This window comes from Saimiri boliviensis, chromosome 7, assembly GCF_048565385.1.
Source record: "Saimiri boliviensis isolate mSaiBol1 chromosome 7, mSaiBol1.pri, whole genome shotgun sequence".
In the NCBI taxonomy this organism is placed as follows: Eukaryota; Metazoa; Chordata; class Mammalia; order Primates; family Cebidae; genus Saimiri; species Saimiri boliviensis.
In genome coordinates this window covers 24168661-24184962 of record NC_133455.1, presented here as the reverse complement: position 1 = coordinate 24184962, position 16302 = coordinate 24168661, and the positions used below count along the sequence as shown (strand labels likewise).

At 46.2% G+C, this 16302-nt stretch overlaps 2 protein-coding genes across 4 annotated transcripts in view; one reads left to right on the top strand and one right to left on the bottom strand.

Moving 5' to 3' along the window:
- USP30 (ubiquitin specific peptidase 30) overlaps positions 1 to 8914 on the top strand; it is a 36291-nt gene extending 27377 nt beyond the window's left edge. The window contains exons 8-13 of one of the 2 annotated variants that reach the window (XM_010342897.3): positions 1996 to 2055; positions 2544 to 2630; positions 3502 to 3582; positions 3681 to 3951; positions 5837 to 5957; positions 6564 to 8914. In XM_010342897.3, the coding sequence (XP_010341199.3) occupies positions 1996 to 2055; positions 2544 to 2630; positions 3502 to 3582; positions 3681 to 3951; positions 5837 to 5957; positions 6564 to 6828 (885 nt within the window). In that variant the 3' untranslated portion in view covers positions 6829 to 8914. The remainder of the gene's footprint in view (positions 1 to 1995; positions 2056 to 2543; positions 2631 to 3501; positions 3583 to 3680; positions 3952 to 5836; positions 5958 to 6563) is intronic. The other variant, XM_003932359.4, reaches the window with a different exon arrangement.
- A 115-nt stretch (positions 8915 to 9029) lies between these two features.
- Positions 9030 to 14758, bottom strand: ALKBH2 (alkB homolog 2, alpha-ketoglutarate dependent dioxygenase). 2 transcript variants are annotated; one of them, XM_003932277.4, is made up of 4 exons: positions 14541 to 14758; positions 13811 to 14241; positions 11138 to 11336; positions 9030 to 9353 (listed from the first exon to the last, which is right to left on the bottom strand). In XM_003932277.4, exons 2-4 carry the CDS (start codon positions 14088 to 14090, stop codon positions 9047 to 9049), a joined length of 786 nt encoding a protein of 261 aa, XP_003932326.2. In that variant the 5' UTR covers positions 14091 to 14241; positions 14541 to 14758; the 3' UTR covers positions 9030 to 9046. The 2 variants fall into 2 exon arrangements, with proteins under 2 accessions (XP_003932326.2, XP_039327822.1); XM_039471888.2 differs by lacking the exon at positions 11138 to 11336.
- Between the last annotated feature and the right edge of the window lie 1544 nt (positions 14759 to 16302).

Sequence of the window (16302 nt, the reverse complement as noted above, 5' to 3'; positions counted from 1 at the left end):
ATAGGGTCTTAGCTCTGTCATTCAGTCTGGAGTGCAATAACGTGATCGTAGCTCACTGCAGCCTCAACCTCCCAAGCTCAAGTCATCCTCCCACCTTAGCCCCCTGAGCAGCTGGGACTACCAGAGAGTGCCACCACACCCAGCTGATTTATTTTTTTAATTTTTGTGGAGACGGTGTCTCACTGTGTTGTTCAGGTTGGTCCTGAACTCCTGGGCTCAAGCAATCCTCCCACTTCAACCTTCCAAAGTGTTGGGATTATAAGTGTGTGAGCCACCATGCCTGGCCTGATTCTTTTTTCATCTCCAATCTCTGCCTATGCAAATTTTACATTGTAGTCATTGTTGTTTTTAGTTATAGGATTTCCATTTCCTTCTTTTTAATCGTTTCCATTGTTGTTCTGAGATTGTCAATTTGTTCACTCATTGTCACTGTGTATTTTTCTTTACATCTTTGAGCATATTTATGATACATCTGTGAGGTCCTTGTGTGCTGACTTCTTTGTATTTTATGTTTAGTAATTTTTTATTGTGTTCTTAACATTATAGTAGAGACAGAGAGAGTAGGGATTCTGTTCATTTCTCTGAAGAAAAATTAATTTTCTTCTGGCCTGCAGTTAACCCAGCTGGGCTCAAACTCAACTCTGCCTCCCTACATTGGGCAGCAAAACCTCTGCTCAGTTTTTTTAGCTTCCAGCTGCTACTTTTTGCCAGGCTCCCTGGAGTTTCCACCTATGCATGTGTGGTTCAGGGATCAGCCCTGGAACTGAATAGAGTTTAGGTATAAACTGTGGGGTTCATCCCCTCTATGTCTCCTTTCTTCCTGGGATTTCCCTCGGTCTCTGCATCAGCCCTGATTCTTGAACTCTTGTCTTCTGACCAGTCAATCCTGTAGGATGCTGCTTTTTTGCCACCCAGCACTACATCCACTGGGAAAAAAAGCCACAAACACACATATCTCATCCATGGAGTTCCGTTTTTCCAAGAGTTGACTTCTTTTCCATTTCTGCCTGCTTTTGGTAGCTCTCCGTTCATTCAGATAGTCTTGGTCCAGACTTTACGGTTGTTATCTCAAGGAAGGTTAATCTACCCAAGCACCTCTGCCATCAGCACCTCTGCCATCATCACCTCTGCCATCACCAAAAGCAGGAACTCTCTTCCCCTACTCCATTGTCTGCTTTTTTGCAATGAATAATATGAACATCTTTCCACATGATCATACGTTCTGTATTTTGTTTAACATAGTGTTTCATTCTATGGACATGCTCTAATTTATTAAATCATTCACTAGACGTTTCACCTACAGTCACGTGCTGCATAGTGATGTTTTGGTCAATGACAAACCACATATATGATGGTGGTCTCGTAAAATTATAATACTTTATTTTTACGGTACCTTTTCTACATTTTGATACACAAATACTGCCCATTGTCTTACAGTTGCTTACAGCATTCAGTACGGTAACATGTTGTAAGGTTTGTAGCCTAGGAGCAGTAGCTATACCATAGTCTAGGTGTGTAGTAGGATGCACCATCTAGGTGTTTGTAAATGCGTTCTGTGATGGCAAAATGATGAATGACAGTTGACGAAATGTGTCACTAACAAAATGACGAAATTGTCTAAGGATGCATTTCTCAGAATGTATCCCCATTGTTAAGTGATGATGACTGTATTCAAATTTTTGCTATTATAAATAATGTTGATGAATATCCTTGTAGTTATGCCCAGGGTTACTTCCTTAAAATAAAATCCCAAAATTATTACTGGGTCAGGTATTTAATCTTTCAGTTGTTCCAAGCAATTCTTTAGTATTATTGTACCTCTTATGTTTACGAGGTTGTTTTTAATAGAGTTTGATTCTAATATAATAGGATTCCATTTTACTATGTTAATGTTGACCATCTCAATATTAAACTGTTTCATAGTCATATCTTCCATCTTTAAAACTTTGAATCAAACCTAAATCTTTTATGGATTTTCTGCAATATTTGTTTCAGAGTCCTGTTCGATTTGATACCTTCGATAGCCTTTCACTAAGTATTCCAGCTGCCACATGGGTATGTACTGATTTATGGTCTATTTGGAGTCTGTTTCAAAGACATTTCAATTTGAAAGGGCTTCGAGGCATTTTCTGTGGCTCAGGCACTATGTGTTATTCAGATACATGGTTGGTTGAACCCCATCTTAACTTTAATATGTGGCATGATTATGGGGGAGAGGAAGAGGAATGGTTTTTCTTTTGCTCCAGAAATTTTGGCTTTTTTAATACACACATACACACTAACCTCAAATTCAGAGATGCCTAAAACAGCATGGAAGTCCACAAGTTTGTCCAGTTACATCCTCATGCTCTAGAATCTGTTAGTAGTAGCAGTCTAGGATGCTTTGAGCCTCACATTTGTCCAGGAAACATCCAGTTGTGACTATAAAACTTCACTGCCTGCATACATCAAAATAAAGCTCTGGTCTTCTCACTGCCATCTATTAATAGTTTCAGTATAGCTGTCCTTTGAATTGTAGTAATTTTCTTCTTCTCATGCTGTAGGGTCACCCATTAACCCTGGACCACTGCCTTCACCACTTCATCTCATCAGAATCAGTGCGGGATGTTGTGTGTGACAACTGTACAAAGGTATGCATTTAACCCCAAATGTCATCTCCCAGCTGGCCTGTGTCTGCTGATGTAGCGCTCTCACACCAGTGACGCTGAGCTCTCACACCAGTGACCCTGAGCTCTCACACCAGTGACGCTGAGCTCTCACACCAGTGACGCTGAGGTCTCACACTAGTGACCCTGAGCTCTTCTGACTGTACCCAGTGGGTCTTTTCAGCCACTTCTATTTCTCCCTAACCTGGTTTGGACATTGGTAGCCCATGGACCAAATCTCTTTCCCAGATGAGTTTTGTTTCATGCACACTGTTTAAAGAATAAACTTTAGCTAGGTGTGGTGGCATGCACCTGTAATCCCTGCTACTCGGGAGGCTGAGGCAGAAGACTCGTTTGAACCCGGGAGTTGGAGGCTGCAGTGAGTCAGGATCATGCCTTTGCACTCCAACCTGGGCAACAGAGTGAGACTGCATTTCAAAAAAAAAAAATAAACTTAACTGTCACCCTGCGATGAGACATGCCTTCTCCAATTTGCTGCAGCTGCCTCCAATCCCATTTGTTTTACACCTTCATTTTCCCCTGTGCTACCTGCCTGACTCCCCTCAGTAGCTATTTCCCCTCTGACTCAAGAGGAACTGTATGGAACAGAATTTCTGAAAACAGAGACCAGAATAGATGACATGCTAGTGTCAGGGCGTCAGTGTTCACTCTTCATGTTCTCTTCCCTCCGATGTTTCTGTTATTTAATGACCCTAATCACCGGGCAGCCGAGTTTATTTCAGCAGGTAGCAGTCAAGTGCCCATTATGTGCCACTATAACACCACCATGGTCTGCAGCTCTCCATAACTGTGCTATTTTAGGCATTTCTGCAAAGAAATGTTTCTTTTATTTCAGATTGAAGCCAAGGGAACATTGAACGGGGAAAAGGTGGAACACCAGAGGACCACTTTTGTTAAACAGTTAAAACTAGGGAAGGTGAGCCCACACCACACACCCTGTTGACTTTGTTTTGAGGACTCCCAGTGTCTTGCCCTGAAATAACTCAGTTCTCCCGGTTTCTCTTCCACCCGCAGCTCCCTCAGTGTCTGTGCATCCACCTACAGCGGCTGAGCTGGTCCAGCCACGGCACGCCTCTGAAGCGGCATGAGCATGTGCAGTTCAATGAGTTCCTGATGATGGATATTTACAAGTACCACCTCCTTGGACATAAACCCAGTCAACACAACCCTAAACTAAACAAGAACCCAGGGCCCACCCCGGAACCCAGTCAATACAACCCTAAACTGACCAAGAACCCAGGGCCTACGCTGGAGCTGCAGGATGGGCCGGCAGCACCCACACCAGGTGTGTGCATGAGCAGCTGATGCAGCAGGAATTTTCAGCACAGAGAAAAGCAGTTTGGCATCACCACCTTCTGGGTCCCTTATGTCACAAGCACAAGGCTTGTACAATGGTTGTTTAAATTCTTGAGAACAGCAGGATTGGGGGTGGAAGAAGGAAGGTTTCTTAGAAGAGGTTAAAATTATGTAGTAGTGAGATGTATCATTTTTGAAACCATATTCCAGATGAAAAAGTACAGAGAGAAACGCTTAAAATTGCAGCCTTGCCTTCTGATCTTTCCACTAAATGATATAATCATTGGCTCACGTCATTCCAGTGAATCTTTTTCTTTTTCCTTTTGCAGTCATGTCATTTCCTGTCAGTACAGGAAATGTAGGGAGGACAGGTTCTGGCTAAAGATCACTGAGCCTCTTCTGTGGGTTGAAATGGCTACTTTACTGAATTCTGTATCTGATTCCGTGACTGCCCTCAGCTGGGGTCTCAGTTAAGCCAGGTAGCTCTTATCACCCAACGGTCTTACTGGCAAGAATGTGGAGGCTCCACAGGTTTGGATGATTGGTCCAAGAGTAAACACCACGTGGGAGAACTGGCCCTAGAATGGAGTGTTGGGCCGTCTTCTAAAGGTGTCGCACGTGACTCATTGAGTTCTTTAGAGATTAGGAAAACCCACTCACTTTAAGCGCTCACAGCCTGAACTCAGCACCTGCCTAACGCCCCCAGTTGGGTCAGGATTGTCTCATACCTCGTACTTTCCTGTTTTCGGGTCCCTTACTCCTTTTGTTCTTTTTGTGCGTGGCCTGACACCTCATCATGTCAGGGAGACCGTGTTTTCCTCTTTCTCATCAAGCCACTAGATTAACATCAGAAAGAGATGAGGTAGGGAGCAGACTCAGGCTCAGTCCTTGGCCCTGGTTTTAAATCAAAGACCTCTTCACCCCAGCTTCCCCCTCTCCTGGGCTGGGGTGCAGGTTTACTAATGTTGAGAGCATGCTGGCTGTGGTTAAAGATGCCAGCAGTAGGGCCAGTCGTGGTGGCTGACATCTGTAATCCCAGCAGTTTGGGAGACTGAGGTGGGAGGATTGCTTGAACCCAGAAGTTTGAGGCTGCAGTGAGCTGTGATCATGCCACTGTGCTCCAGCCTGGGCAACAGAGCAAGATCCTGTCTCAAAAAAAAAAAAAAAAGTCATCAGTAAACTACTTGGTACGTAAAGGCCTCCAAAAGTGACACTTGAAAGGAAAAGACGTGTAAATATGGCCTTATTTATCTATACCCATAAACATGTATTAATGCTGTTATGTGTTGGTGTTCATTAGAAGCTGACAGAATTAAGAAAATAGGATGCTTCGATCAGTGGTTCTCAACTTGGAGGGGTTTTGCCTCTCAGGGGACATTGGGCAATGTCTGGTAACATTTTTGGTGGTCACTACTGGGGGAGGGATGCTACTGGTATCTAGTGGGTAGAGGCTGGAGATGCTGTTCAACATCCTGTAACACACAGGACAGCCCCCAGAACAAAGAATGATCCAGCCAAAACCGTCATGGTGTCACTGTTGAGAAACCTTGGTTTAGGTTGAAAGCCAGTAAATTAGCTACTGATTAACTTTGATACATGCCATTAGCAAACAGGGCTAGGAAGCTCAAAGATCCCAGGCTAGCCATAAACATGGAGCTAGATACGTTTTTCCTATTTGGGATTGAGACAGATTATCCCCCTATTTGGGATTAAGGATAAAGGGTAGATTATTTTATGAATCTGTATAATACCAAATGAAATCCGTTTTTTTCTTTGTAATATTATGGGGAGTTAACTTTCAAGGTAATCAAAACCAGGCTTTGTTTACAGAGCCACTGCTAATTTTTATTGACTCAGGCCGTTTTCTCTTGCAGTTCTGAATCAGCCAGGGGCCCCCAAAACACAGATTTTTATGAATGGCGCCTGCTCCCCATCTTTATTGCCAACACTGTCAGCGCCGATGCCCTTCCCTCTCTCCGTCGTTCCCGACTACAGGTGAGCTGCCCTTTACAAGCCCCATCTTAGAGCTACCACAGCTCTTAGCTTCTAAAATTAGCTTTTCACAGAAACGAATTCAGGAAAATGTAGAGGTTTATTTTTCATTTTAAGGTTAAGTTTCATGATTACACATTCCTATTTATTTTTGTCCAAAATGGAAATCACTTTTAAACTAAGAATTTTTAAAGTACATAAAATTTACAGATGCATATATATGTGTGTATATATGTGTGTATGTATAAAATATAAAGAAAATTAAAAATTTCTTGGGATACCACCTAGAGATAGCCAATTAAACATTTAGGGTCATGCACTCTAAAAAGTCATACGTGGGTATGTGAACACACATACATACAGTATAAACACACTCATTTGATACAAACATCCACATATACTATATATATATATATATATATGCTCATTGAATGGACATATTGCCATGCCAGTAAATACAGATCTGTATTTTAATAGTTGTGTAGCATTCGGTGGTGTGGACTTACCATTGTATTGATCTCCTATTTAACATTAGGATTCTTTTGCTTTTGCCTATAAAGTCTTTTTTGTTAAAATTGTAAACCCCTGACACGTGTTCCTGTCGTTCAGCTCCTCCACATACCTCTTCCGGCTGATGGCAGTTGTCGTCCACCATGGAGACATGCACTCTGGACACTTTGTCACTTACCGACGGTCCCCACCTTCAGCCAGGAACCCTCTCTCAACCAGCAACCAGTGGCTGTGGGTCTCCGATGACACCGTCCGCAAGGCCAGCTTGCAGGAAGTCCTGTCCTCCAGCGCCTACCTGCTGTTCTATGAGCGTGTCCTTTCCAGGATGCAGCACCAGAACCAGGAGTACAAGTCTGAAGAATGACTGCTCTCCTGTGAGGCTAGAGACGATGGCACTGTCTGCACTGTCCTGGAAAAAAGTAAAACTTACTGTGTGTGCAAGCAGCCCCACTAGAGCCTTCCAGCCTTCCAGTGTGTTCTAAGAGCAGGCTCCACCTGGGAGCCAGCCCCAATTCATACCAAATCAGGCTCCCTGAACAGCTCTATTTGTGTGTGTACATGGCACCATCATGTTAAGAAAGCGTTCGTTATGGCTAGAGTGTCTTTTTACTCATCTGATACAGGTAATTTAAAAAATTCAGATTCTTGAAGCTGCTCTTTTCATATTGTAATGTTAGGTGTTCTCAGAGGGGAGGTACCTTTGTCTAATCCTCCCACATTTCCAAATAGATCTTTTATTTTTAATAAGCAGGCCCATGAAAAATTGTTGGCAAGAATTAGTGAAATTATTAAAGGCAAGAATTTAGAAGAAAAAGTGCCTTTCACTTTCGATTGCTTTTGTAACACGTCCATTCTGAAATATTCCTTCCAGGTCAAAGGACAGCAAGAGAACAGGTCAGAGTTGCCTAGAGAACACCTTCCTTTTTCTATGCCTTTTCTAACCTTTCCATTCTTTCTATGGAGTCAAGGTTCATCTGCCAAATCTGCCCCCTGGGGAAACTCTCACTACTTTGTCAGTTATAAGTGAAAAGCTTACTTGTTGCTTTTATCTTTTGTATATTGGACTGAGATGTTATTATAGTGTATTATAAAACTGTGAATAGCCAGAACTGAGCAGTATCTTTGGAACACCTGATTCCTCTACTGTGGAAAACTCTTTCTTACACAAGGATCCACTGTGCACAGTTACCTTCATCTGTTTATTTATTGCCATGCAGAGCTCTTAAGGTTTACGGGTAGGAGCTTGTATAAAAAGACAATCTCTGCCCTGAGTTGACAGCTGGCTTAGGAAGGAAGGGCTGACCATGGGGCTACAGTCTCCCTGGACCTCAGTGTTTTCATTTGTGAAGTGAAGGGTTAGAGTTGACAACCAGCCCTTTCCACAAAAAAAGAAAGCAGCTTGACTTTTCAACACGTAGCTACAGCTGGCATCTAGTATTGTCATGTTGCTCTAGGTCCATATTCTAAATTTATTCATTTCCAGTAGCCTAATACAAAGAGTATGTACTGAGCACAGATAAGTCTCTGAATGCAGCCCAGGGCCAAAGGAATTTTGATGATACAGTAATACCTATGTGTTAAGCTAGATTTTTAATTAAAAAAAAAAAATGAGTACCAAATTCAAACTGACTCTGGTATCAGAGATAAGATTTGGAATCAGACCTATCCAAAAGGTCCTGAGGTAAGGCTAAGAGCTGTGCTTCCTCGGCTGGGGGCGAGCTGGCAGACACACCGAACAGTGCCTTGGCAGCAGCTCATGGTGCAGGAAGCCCTGGTGGTCACTTGTCTGCTGGGCCCAGATGACACCCTGAGGACTCAGTAACTCTTGCTCTCAACAGAGTAGACTATGTAGGCTCTCCAGGCCCTGGGCGCCAGGGTGGAAGGGGCAGCTTGAACTATGTGTCCGTTCTGCCCTCGCCCACTGCAGACCTTGGCTTTCATGTTGAAATGAACGCACCTGTTTTACCCAAGTCTGGTGGAACAAATGCCCAATCATGTGACCTTAAAGTATACTGCAAAGCTGTAGCTTTAAGTGATTGCTGTTCTGCCACTGCTAACTCTTTGAAATCTACCATTAAAAAAAAGATGAAGAAAAGGAGCTGAGTCTTGGAACATACGGTTGTAAGCAGATCTTTCTTTGCTCAGAGGCCAGGGTTTCAGCCAAGGCTGTAAATGTCAACAATATCTGTGCAAAGTCTTTTAACCTGACTTCTTTTGTAAATTATTAGGCATTAAGTAGCAGCCCAATAATCTGATTTCTAGTTTTAAGTTATTTTCAAAGTAAGTAGTTCTTTTGGGGAAAACCTAAGTTAAACTAATAGTTTTTGCCATAATAACTGCCGACATATGTATTTGCTAAAGGTACTTTTGTATCTGCTGTGTATTATAGCAATAAAATAATCATTTTGTTAGGAAAAAAATCACGTGGTTTTCTTTTGTAATGCACTGATCTGTTATAAACATCATCTTTCTGAATTCTGCATTGTTACATAAATGCTTTAAACCTTTCTGTTCCCTACTGGTAAAGGAAATGCCAGCTCGCTCTTGGAGAGAAAGAGAAAAGAGAACTGTTAAAAACGTTTTTATTTTTTAGTAAGCAAAATTTTACGAAACGTCAGGTTGATCCGTGGAGCCAGAACCTTCTTTCTCACGGGAAGACTGTGGTACCAGTGCGTGTTGGTCGGGTGGTTCATCATGAGTAAGCTCCCGTGGGCCAGCGGCAGCCTGACCACCGCTACCCTCCGCGAGGGGTTTCTCCCACGGGAATCCTTATGCCGGAAGACAAAGTCTCTGCAGGCACCGAAGGAGACAGAGGCGATGGGACTCCCAGGGGCCAGTTCTCTTTCATCGTCTCGGTGTTCCCCGATGTGGTCACAGCCATCTTTATACCTGCAATGAGAAAACAAGCCCAGTGCATGAAAACCACCATCTCCTGAAACGCCTGCACTGCCAGCCCTCATTTGCTCGGTGTGAAACTGCGCTCTGTGCACAGTTGTCGGTGCCGTGTTTCTGTGAGGGCCTGAGGTCCACAGCGGGCTCTACGATGAGCCAACCCTGATGATGGGGTTTTTTTGACCTATTTGTTCATGTGACTTATTTATTTATGAGACAAGGTCTCGGTCTGTCACCCAGGCTGAAGTGCAGTGGCACAATCATAGCTGACTGCAGCCTTGACCTCCTGAGCTCAAGTGAGACTCCCACCTCAGCCTCCCACCTAGCTAATTTTTTTCTTTTCTAGAAACAGGATTTTGCCATGTTACCCAGGCTGGTCTCAAACTCAGGCTCAAGCGATCCACTCTCCTTGACCTCCCAAAGTGTTGGGATTACAGGCATGAGCCACCATGCCTGACCAGTTCATATGCTTTAAAACTGAAAACACCCTCTCAGCAAACTGACACAATAACAGAAAACCAAATACCACGTTCTCGCTCATTGGCGGGTGTTGAACAATGAGAACACATGAGCAGGGAGGGGAACATCACACACTGGGGTCTGTTGAGGGGTGGCTAAGGGAGGGACAGCAGGGAGGTGGGGAGGGTAGGGAGGAATAACTCAGGGAGAAATGCCAGATACAGGTGACGGGGGGATGGAGGCAGCACACCACCTTGCCATGTGTGTACCTGTGCAACAATCTTGCATGATCTGCATATGTGCCCCAGATCCTAAAGTACAAAATAAATAATTTAAAAATTAAAAAAAGAAAAAAACCCTGAAAACACCCAAAGCCAAAATCACATCTTACTGTAGCCCCCTTGGCTGATCTATGTAAGCCTTTATCACGTGATTTCGCCCTGCATTTAAAGGCCACATTCCTTGCACGGTCTGGCCCGTGTCCACCTCTGAGCTCATGCCATCTCCTTCTTTCCCTCATTCACTGCTTTCCGGCCACCCCAGCAGGATTTCTGCTTCACAGACACTCCAGAGTCCCTCTGCTCTTCCTCCAGATGTCTGTGGCTGGCACTCTCCATTTAGTTACCAGCTCAAACGCACTGCCTCAGCCCTCCTCTAACCACTCCATCTAAAGTGACCTTCCCTGAAACTCACCCAGGGTTCTCCGCTAGGGTGATTCTGTCTGAGAGGTCAGATATTGGGGGTGGGGAACACTACTGGCATTTAGTGGATGGAGGCCAGGGATGTGCCCAACATCCTGCAAGGCACAGGTCAGCCCCAACAACAAAGAATGATTCAGCCCCAAACGTCCACAGTGCTGCCGCTGAGAAACCTTCCCCTAAACACAAACTTCTCAGCCATTCTCAGTCGGACCGGCCTGTTTAATGTTTTGTAAGATGGTTATCGCTGTCTGAAACTGCCTAGGGTCAGGCACAGTGGCTCATGCCTGTAATCCCAGCACTTTGGGAGGCCAAGGTAGGAGGATACTTGAGCCTAGGAGTTTGAGACCAAGCCTGGGCAACACAGAAAAACCCTGTCTCAAAGAAAAAAAAGAAAAAGAGAAGAAGAAAGTATCTCATTTGACTGTATGTTCAGGAGTTAATCACCTCTCACTTCCTGCTCCAGGAAGACCGATGCTGGCGTTGTTCCAGTCCTAGAGCCCTGGGGCACTAAAGAATGATGTGTACCAATGAACCAAACAGGGTGGAAGCCTAAACACTTCCTTTTGGAGGAGATAGAAGCCTTGAAACATTGAGTCCACTAAACAGACAGGGTGTCGTCACCTGTTGATAAGCACGAAGTTGAAGGTCTGTCCAGTCACCACAGAGACACGATCCCGGATGCGCTCTAGAACTGGGATCCATGGCTTTGGAGACAGCGTGAGGCCTGAGAATGTGTAGGTCAGCCCAGCGTCGCCGTACGTTGCCTGCTTCCTGGGCACACTGTGCCACTTCCCAAACACCTGGACCCTGGCCAGCACCCCTGGGCAGAGGAAACATGGCAGTTCCTTTCCTCCCGACACCCCTTCCAGAAATCCAGACAGCACTACCACCGCCACCACCAGAAATCCAATGCCCCACACACAATCCCTGGGTATTGCAGTAAGACAGGAATAACATTTCCCTGTCATTCCATGCATTTTCTTTTTTTTTGAGACAGAGTCTCGCTTTGTCACCAGGCTGAAGTGCAATGGTGCAATCTCGGCTCACTGCAACCTCTGCCTCCCAGGTTCAAGTGATTCTCCTGCCTCAGCCTGAGTAGCTGGGATTACAGGCGCGTGCCACCACCACGCCTGGCTAATTTTTTGTATTTTTAGTAGAGACGGGTTGGTCAGGTCACCAGGTTGGTCAGGCTGGTCTCAAACTCCTGACCTCATGATCCACCTGCCTCGGCCTCCCAAAGTGCTGGGATTATAGGCATAAGCCACCATGCCCTGCCTTTCCATGTAATTTAAAACCCCTCCTCAATCATTTATTTTGGCTTGCCCCAAATTTTCTTTTGTTTTGAGACAGGGTCTCCCTGTGTCACCCAGGCTGGAGTGCAGTGGCACAATCTCAGCTCACTGCAACCTCCACCTCCCAGGCTCTAGAAGTTTTCCCGCCTCAGCCTCCTGAATACTGGGACCACAGGGGCATGCCACCATGCCTAGCTAACTTTTTTCGTATTTTTTTTTGTAGACAAAGGGTTTTACCATGTTGCCTAGGCTGTTCTTGAACTCCTGGACTCAAGCGGTCCACCCACCTCGGTCTCCCAAAGTGCTGGGATTACAGGTGTGCACCATTGCACCCAGCCAATTGCCCCAAACGCTCATGTGAGAACAGTGAGTCTTGTCCTATCAGTAGGAAACATGGTCCTGGGCTATTGTTTTAGTGAACACTGTAACTTAACTGCCTGAACTACAGTAAGAGCAGAATAAAGAGGCTGAAATTGGAGACAATAAAGTCAGTTTGCAGGCTAGGATGGTTTTGCCAGCTGTGGGGCCTAAGGGGGTATGGTCCCATTAAAGATGGGGCTCACATAGCTGGGGTCTCTTGTGGGCATTTCTTTTTTTAAAGAGATGGTGAGCCAGGCGTGCTGGCTCATGCAGGCAGTCCCAGCACTTTTAGAGGCCAAGGCAGGAGGACTACTCAAGACCAGGAATTTAGTTAACAGCCTGGGTAACACAGTGAGGCCTATAAATAAGTTAAAAATTATCTAGGCTGGTGGCGTAGGCCTGTGGTCCCAGCTACTTAGGATGCTGAGGCGGTCAAGGCTGCAGTGAGCCAGGACTGTGCCCCTGGCCCTCCAGCCTGGGCGACAGAGTGAGACCCTGTCTCAAGGCATAAAAGGATAAAGCGACAAGGGATCTTGCTATGTAGCCCAGGCTGGACTTGAACCCCTGGTTTCAAGTGATCCTCCGCCTCAGCCTCCAGAGTAGCTGGGATTACAGGTGTGTGTCACCATGCCTGGTGTGTGGGCTTTTCTTTTCTTGTTTCATTTTGAGACAGAGTCTCACTCTGTTGCCCGGGCTGGAGTGCAGTGGCACGATCCCAGCTCACTGCAACCTCCGCCTGCCGGGTTCAGACGATTCTCCTGCTTCAGCCTCCCGAGTACCTGGGATTACAGGCACGTGCCACCATGCCCAGCTGGTTTTTTTTTTTTTTTTTTTTTTTTTTTTTTTTTTTATAGTTTAGTGGAATTGTATTTTAGGGGTTTCACCATGTTGGCCAGGCTGGTCTGGAACGCCTGACCTCAAATGATTCACCTGCTCAGCCTCCCAAAGGGCTGGGATTACAGATGTGAGTCACTATGCCCCCGCCTCCTGTGGGCTTTTCTATGCCTCTCTGCCAGGTCCTTGTGTCCTCATTACAGGGTACAGCCGTGGTTCTCAACATCTGCTCCCTGGGCCAGCAGCACCAGCAGAGCCAGCAGCACCAGGAATCTCCCTAGAAACTAAACCACAGGGGTGGGGCCCAGCAACCCAAGTCCTGCCAACAGCAAGTCCACCCGGTGATGCTGAGAACCACTGGCTATTTGTCATCTCTCCTATGAGACCAGTGATTCGCAACCCTGACTACCCATGAGAATCACCTGGAAGCTTCTTAAAAACACGAATGGTCAGCCTGCACTTGCAGCAATTCTGATTGAAGTGGTCTGCAGTAGAACCTAGCACGTTTTTTCACTTTGTTTTGTAAACTTTTCCAGAAGATGCTTATCAGTAGCCAAGTGGAGATTCACTTGAGTCATCTATCAGCTCCCAGGGGACAGGCAAATCCAGTTTTTTTCAAATTTATGTCCTAAGCACCTAAGGGGCTTAGCCCAGAGGTGCTCAAAGAATATTGGTTGAATCCATTAGTGAACCCATCAGTGAATAAAGATCCTGAGTTCAGATTTCTCCAAACATACGATCATTAATTGCACCAAACAAGCCCTCAATACATACATACATACATACACACACACACCCCTCTGCTTACCTGTAAAATATTCTACTTCTTTCTCCAACTCTTGGAAAATCTCATCTGCCTCAGCTTTGCCGAACAGCACTGTGTAACTGCAGTCCAGGCCCTCCGCCCGAATGTAACGCCAGCTGGGGCCTGTGGAGTGGCCTCCATTCCCCGGGGCCTCTCTCCTGGGCCTCTTCCTTGTGCTTTCTTGGTCTCCTCCCAACACAATGGGCTCTGCTCCAGTTGCCTCTTGTTCCTCTCGCTTCCTCAGAAGGCCCCCTTGAGCCCCTTTCACCAGGAATCTATCCATCCCGTCGCCACAGTAAAGAAAGGACGTCAGTGGTAAGGCCAAGACAGAGATTGCTCAAGTTCTGTCCTCCGTGCAAAAATCAGTTTGTCCAAGGGGTCTCACAGCAACATTCCTAGTTCTACGTTTTCATTTTCAAGTTTAAAACCACGTCCTAGAAAGGAAGCAGAAGATGTTAAAGCCGGACCCTCGGGACAATCTGATCCAGGGTCTCCCACGTCCACCTGTGCATCAGAATCAGCTGGCTTGCTTGCAGAAACCCGGAGCTCTGCACTCCACGCCCAAGCACCTGAATTGTTAAAGAACACCCCGGGAATTTGCAAGCCACAGTTAAACTTAGAAACTACAATCCAAGCCCTCATTTTGCAGAAGGGGAAATTCCTGCCCAGAGAAGGAAAGGAATTTGCCCAAAGTCAACAGGTTACCCCTTTTAAGGAGGGACCTGTAACTGACCTCGCGGCCCCCCCACCAGTGTTATAATAGGTCAGCCTCGTAATGCTCAAACGGAGACGATTTAGAAAGGAGACGCAAAGCGGTAAACACGGGTAAACCGCACGCCAAATTCTGATACTACTGCAACACGTGCGTGGGGTGGAGGTTGCGAGAGTGTTGTAGAAACTCAGCCCCTGCGCAACTCGCAATCCCACAAACCACTGGGGGCGGGAAAGACGCGACCCCGCGAATCGGCTGCGTCATTTCCGGAGCGCGCTGGGAACGGCAGGCAAGGGCTCGAAGCGAGCAGCCAGGCGGCCCTCTGGCGCCACCTGCCGGCCCTCCCTGTGCGTGGCAAGCGCTGCCGCGTTCCGGTTGATCATCGGTCTGTTCGGCCACGGCTGAGGATCACCGCTGAAGTGACAGCTGTGGTTTGGTGTCAGGTCTTTCTGGGGGTTCCTTTAGTGTCCGGAAAGAACGTCGGGCCACCTGTATATTGTCGCGAGTGGGAGCACGAGTTCTGCAGTCGGCCATCGTGGCTTCCATCTCCATCCCCTCCGCCCTGGCTGTGCGGGCCCCCACAGCTCGGCTCCCCTCGGGTGGAGCTGCCTCACCTGTGAGTGGCAGCGGCAGCACCCGTGTCACGAGAGCGCCTGAGGCGGCGGCAGGATGCGCCGACCTCTCAACAAACGTTGGTTCCATTATGGCTCCTGCTTTTTGGCTTCTTGTTTTTTGTTGTTGTTCTTTTGTTTTGTTTTTTTTTTTTTTTTGAAACAGGATCTCACTCTGTGGCCCAAGCTGGAATGCAATGGCGTGATCATGGCTCACTGCAGCCTTGAGCTCCTGGGTTCAAGCGATCCTCCCGTCTCAGCCTCTGGAGTAGCTGGGACTACAGGCACACCCCACCCCACCCAGCTAATTTTTTTTTTTTTTTTAAAGTACAGATGGGGTCTTGCTATGTTGCCCAGGCTGGTTTTAAACTCCTGGTCTCAAGTGATCCTCCCACCTGGGCCTCCCAAATTGTTGGGATTACAAGCGTGAGCCACCACGACCGGCTCCTAATTTGTACTTACTCTCTGTCTCTCCCCCTCTCGTCCCTCAATGGAATGTAAGCTCCGTGAGATTGGAGGCTTTGTTCTGACAGGTTCTGACAAATGTAAGTATTGTATGATCACCACCACAATCAAGATCTAGGACAGTTCCATCCCTCCATAAAACCGCTCCGGCCTCTCATCGGCTTGCCCCCTCACCCAGCGTCAGCAACCACTGATCTGTCTTCTCCCTATGGTTTTGCCTTTTCCAGAATTTCATACATGTGGAACTGCTATGGTTTGAATATTTGTCCTTCCAAAATCCATGCTGAAATTTAATCCCCAATGTGGCACTATTGAGAGGTGGGACCTTTAAGACGTGATTGGGACACAAGGGCTCTGTCCCAATCAATGAATTCATAGATGAATGGGTTACCACGGGAGTAGGACTGGTGGCTTTATAAAAGGAAAAAGAGACCTGAGCTAGCACACCCAGGCCCCTTGCAATGCGATGCCCTGCACGGCTCCAGGGTCTCCACCAGCAAGAAGGTTTTCACCAGATGCAATCCCTCAACCTCAGCCCTCTCAGTCTCTATGAGAAATACATTCCTTTTGTCAGTAAATTACCTGGTTTCAGGTATTCTAAGAAACAGAAAACAGACTGAGACAGGAATCCTAAAATATATATAGTATTTGTGTGACTTCTTTCACTTAAGCATATTGCTTTTAAGATTTATTTACCTTTTTTTTTT

What these genes read in the sequence shown, in the direction of transcription:
- ALKBH2 (XM_003932277.4), bottom strand. Translation starts at nt 14,090, where the DNA reads ATGGATAGATTCCTGGTGAAAGGGGCTCAAGGGGGCCTTCTGAGGAAG. An exon ending in AGAAGTAGAATATTTTACAG is followed by an intron (nt 11,337 to 13,810) that starts GTAAGCAGAGGG and finishes TCCTCTGCCCAG; the next exon opens with GGGTGCTGGCCAGGGTCCAG. An exon ending in AACTTCGTGCTTATCAACAG is followed by an intron (nt 9,354 to 11,137) that starts GTGACGACACCC and finishes TTCTCATTGCAG; the next exon opens with GTATAAAGATGGCTGTGACC.